The 3324-nt window shown below is 41.5% G+C and overlaps 1 protein-coding gene across 2 annotated transcripts; it reads left to right on the top strand.

Annotated features, from left to right (window-relative positions):
• The first annotated feature begins 345 nt into the window (after positions 1–345).
• Positions 346–2454, top strand: LOC129755035 (trafficking protein particle complex subunit 3-like). 2 transcript variants are annotated; one of them, XM_055751334.1, is made up of 2 exons: positions 346–486; positions 660–1624. In XM_055751334.1, exon 2 carries the CDS (start codon positions 739–741, stop codon positions 1585–1587), a length of 849 nt encoding a protein of 282 aa, XP_055607309.1. In that variant the 5' UTR covers positions 346–486; positions 660–738; the 3' UTR covers positions 1588–1624. The 2 variants fall into 2 exon arrangements, with proteins under 2 accessions (XP_055607309.1, XP_055607310.1); XM_055751335.1 differs by lacking the exon at positions 660–1624 and adding an exon at positions 1784–2454 and having other exon boundaries at positions 348–486.
• The last annotated feature ends 870 nt before the right edge of the window (positions 2455–3324 follow it).

Below are 3324 nucleotides of genomic sequence, written 5' to 3'. Positions count from 1 at the left end.
TGATTCGTAGAAGTCAAAATGCTTAAAAACTGTAATTTTGGAAAGTCACAGTGAAATATAAAACAATTCAAATTCTTTTCGAATTATTCAAATACATCTGCCAAGTAGCAGAAAAAATAAAGAAGAATAATTTGTGTTTCTCTACGAAAATTTTAAAAAGGTTTTTCTGGGGATTTTCATTCTTTTGAATGATTTATCCCATTTTGTTTTTGTTTTTCAAGTGAGGTGTCTTTTCATTGATTATCTTTGACCGCAATTCGATGTTCGAAAACATTGATTAAATAACAAAAAAAAAACGTCTAAAATCATTTTAGCGTGAACCGATTTGACAATGTGTGTTCGAAAAAGTGCATCATCGACCGTTTCCAAACACGGTTTGCGTGATTTTATCGGCAAATTTCCTCAAAAAGTAATTTTATAATACTTTAATTTACACAAGTGCACATTATGTCTCGCCAAAACACCCGGCTGGATACGAAGAAAGTGGTGAGTATTTAGGTGTTCTAATGTTTTGTCAAAAAACCATGTAAAGATCAGTCAATGTTTACACGTCGCTAGTTTTCGCTATCATTCGTACGGGGCGTTTTTTTTCCTATGGGTAGAAAATGCAAATCTATACAGCATTACTTTTTTGAACTCTCTGTCTCTTATCATTTTAGTGCTACTTGTGAAATTGTGTTATAAAGTGAATTAACAGCTCTCGGTTAGTGTATCGGTCGATAAACTTTCGGGGTCGCAATGCAACAAGCGGATCCATCGTTGGTCAAGGGAAACCTTGTCTTCAAAATGGAAGGGGCGGCGGATCAGAGACATCACACTACTGCAACGATTGGAACCGGTGGTGGCGTACAGGTGCTCCAGGTCCAGGATCAGAGTCAGCAACAGATGTTACTTCAAAGTTTGCAGCACCATATGAGCGCTAATCAGGGAGCCGTTGGGCAACAGGTTCAGGTTGTCCCGATAACTAGTTTACCGGGACAGGGGCTTGTTTTGGGGAATCAAGCGCAAACCGCCCAGCCTCAGATGGTACAATTTGCGATAGATGGAGGACAAACTTTTCTGTACCAACCTGTAACACTTCCTACGGAATCTATCCAGAACGTCAACATCAATGGGAACATCGTACAGATTCCAAGCCAAGCGGCCACTTCGGCAACACCTGTCGTTATGCTAGCAGCGGCCTCCGATCAAAGTGGTATCGCAACGGTTCAGAATGCGATCTTTAATCCACCGCTTTCGACTCCAATTCAAACTGGAACGACGATCGCGAATGCCACTGCTGTCAGCAGTAATGCCGCACAAGCCACCCCGGCAGCTTTCGTAACACCCAAAGTCGAACCCGTGGATGCACCGAGTATCTCTGGAGCTGATCAACAAGTATCGAACGAACCGGAAGAGGAACCACTGTACGTGAATGCCAAACAGTACAAAAGGATCCTGAAGCGGCGCCAAGCACGAGCCAAACTGGAAGCGCTGGGTAAAATTCCCAAGGAGCGACCCAAGTATTTGCACGAATCCCGGCACAAGCATGCGATGAACCGGGTCCGAGGCGAGGGAGGACGATTTCATACTAAGGATGATATGTAGTAGGTTTGTGATGCTCTCAATAAATGTATGTTTTGGATTAATGTAAAAGGTGTGTTTCGAATTGATATCACACTCCTGATATATTTGCTCTAAAGAATATAGCCTGGGGATTAAATTAGTAATTCTTAGTCTGTATGAAATTGTTACGTAAAATTTCTCATAGAAAGCTTGTCATAAATCTATCTTTCGTTTGCAGAACTCAGAGCTCCTGACGCTAACGTATGGGGCCCTAGTCACGCAGATGCTACGGGACTTCGAGAACGTCGAAGATGTCAACAAGCAGTTGGAACGAATCGGCTACAACATGGGCATGCGGCTGATCGAAGACTTCCTCTCCCGCACAAACTCGCCCCGCTGCCTCGACATGCGTGAAACGGCCGACAAAGTTCAGCTCGCTTTCCGGATGTATCTGAACGTGCAACCAACGATCTCCAATTGGGCCGCTTCGGGGGACGAATTTTCACTCATTTTCGACACAAACCCGCTAACCGAGTTTGTCGAACTGCCAGCGGACTATCAGCAGCTTCGATATAGTTCCATCATCTGTGGCTGCATTCGAGGGGCCCTGGAAATGGTCCAGCTGGAGGTGCAGTGTTGGTTTAGCCAGGATCAGCTGAAGGGTGACGCCAGTACCGAGCTAAGGGTGAAGTTCGTCCGGCGATTGGAGGATGCCGTTCCAGCTGGTGAAGATTGAAGTCACAAACGACGACTCTTGTTTCGTATTTATTAGGGAAGTTTTTCGCAATTCGTTCGTGCCGCGGTAAGTAGACCAACACACTGCATTCCATTTTGAGTTCGCGCGAAGATCCAGTGGCAATGGGATTGCTTTGAATAATAAGAATTTAACATTATTTACCTAACGTAAAACGGAACGAGTTTTCAGTGGAAAGAAATCGCCTTGTGAATCAGTTAAAATATTTGAACACTTAAGAAGCCAAAATCTCAAAAAAAAAGTGAGAACTACATATGTGAGCAACTTCATTAAACCTCTCAACCAGTATTGCTTGAAGTATTTAGTTTGGCCTTATTTATGATTTCTCAACAAAAAGTAAATTAGAGCTCACAAAATGCCTTTTCTGCAATAATCTCAATTCTGAACATTTTTTGTAACTTGAGCCATTAACCTGGTTCCAAAAACTATCAAGTTTAATAAATAGGACTTTCTCCCAGACCATAATGCATCACTCATCTAAGAGTGACCTTTGTTTAGAGACAGATTGCCGAACACAGCTTAGAATTGATAAGGATATTTTCGAAGGCAACAAAGGAAAAACAAAACATCAAAATATTAACAATACACAAACGTTTCTTATTGCCACTCAAATCTCAAAAGATAATTTAAATGACTAACTGACTGATTGACTGACTTAGAATTGAACCCTCTCTCGGTTCAAGCTTGCAAGGTTTTTTGCACTTTCAACCACTTCCGAAAAATCAAGCATCACACATGCGAAGAAGCGAGGGTCTGAAAGGGAAACTCTTCCAACAAGCACTCGTAAACGATGAATTTCATTTTAAGCTTAAATTTTCAGGGCGAACAGTTTGGCACTTGAGGGTTTAAAAATTGAACAAATGCCCTGAAAATCTATATTATTTGTATTTACAGTTCTCGCCAAATACTTTTGATCAGACAGAAAGCTGTCTTGCGCTGACTAAGCATATAAATAAAAGCCGCTTAAATGCTTTTCCAGGAGTTACTAAAAGCAAACACCAATAATAATAGAAAAATCGTTTAGA

The sequence above is a fragment of the Uranotaenia lowii genome, chromosome 3 (assembly GCF_029784155.1).
Source record: "Uranotaenia lowii strain MFRU-FL chromosome 3, ASM2978415v1, whole genome shotgun sequence".
Classification (NCBI taxonomy): domain Eukaryota; kingdom Metazoa; phylum Arthropoda; class Insecta; order Diptera; family Culicidae; genus Uranotaenia; species Uranotaenia lowii.
The sequence above is the reverse complement of the archived record's forward strand: the minus strand, read 5'-3'. Positions and strand labels throughout refer to the sequence as shown.

Excerpts from the sequence above, each read along its gene's own strand:
- LOC129755035 (XM_055751334.1), top strand. The coding sequence starts at position 739 with ATGCAACAAGCGGATCCATCGTTGGTCAAGGGAAACCTTGTCTTCAAA.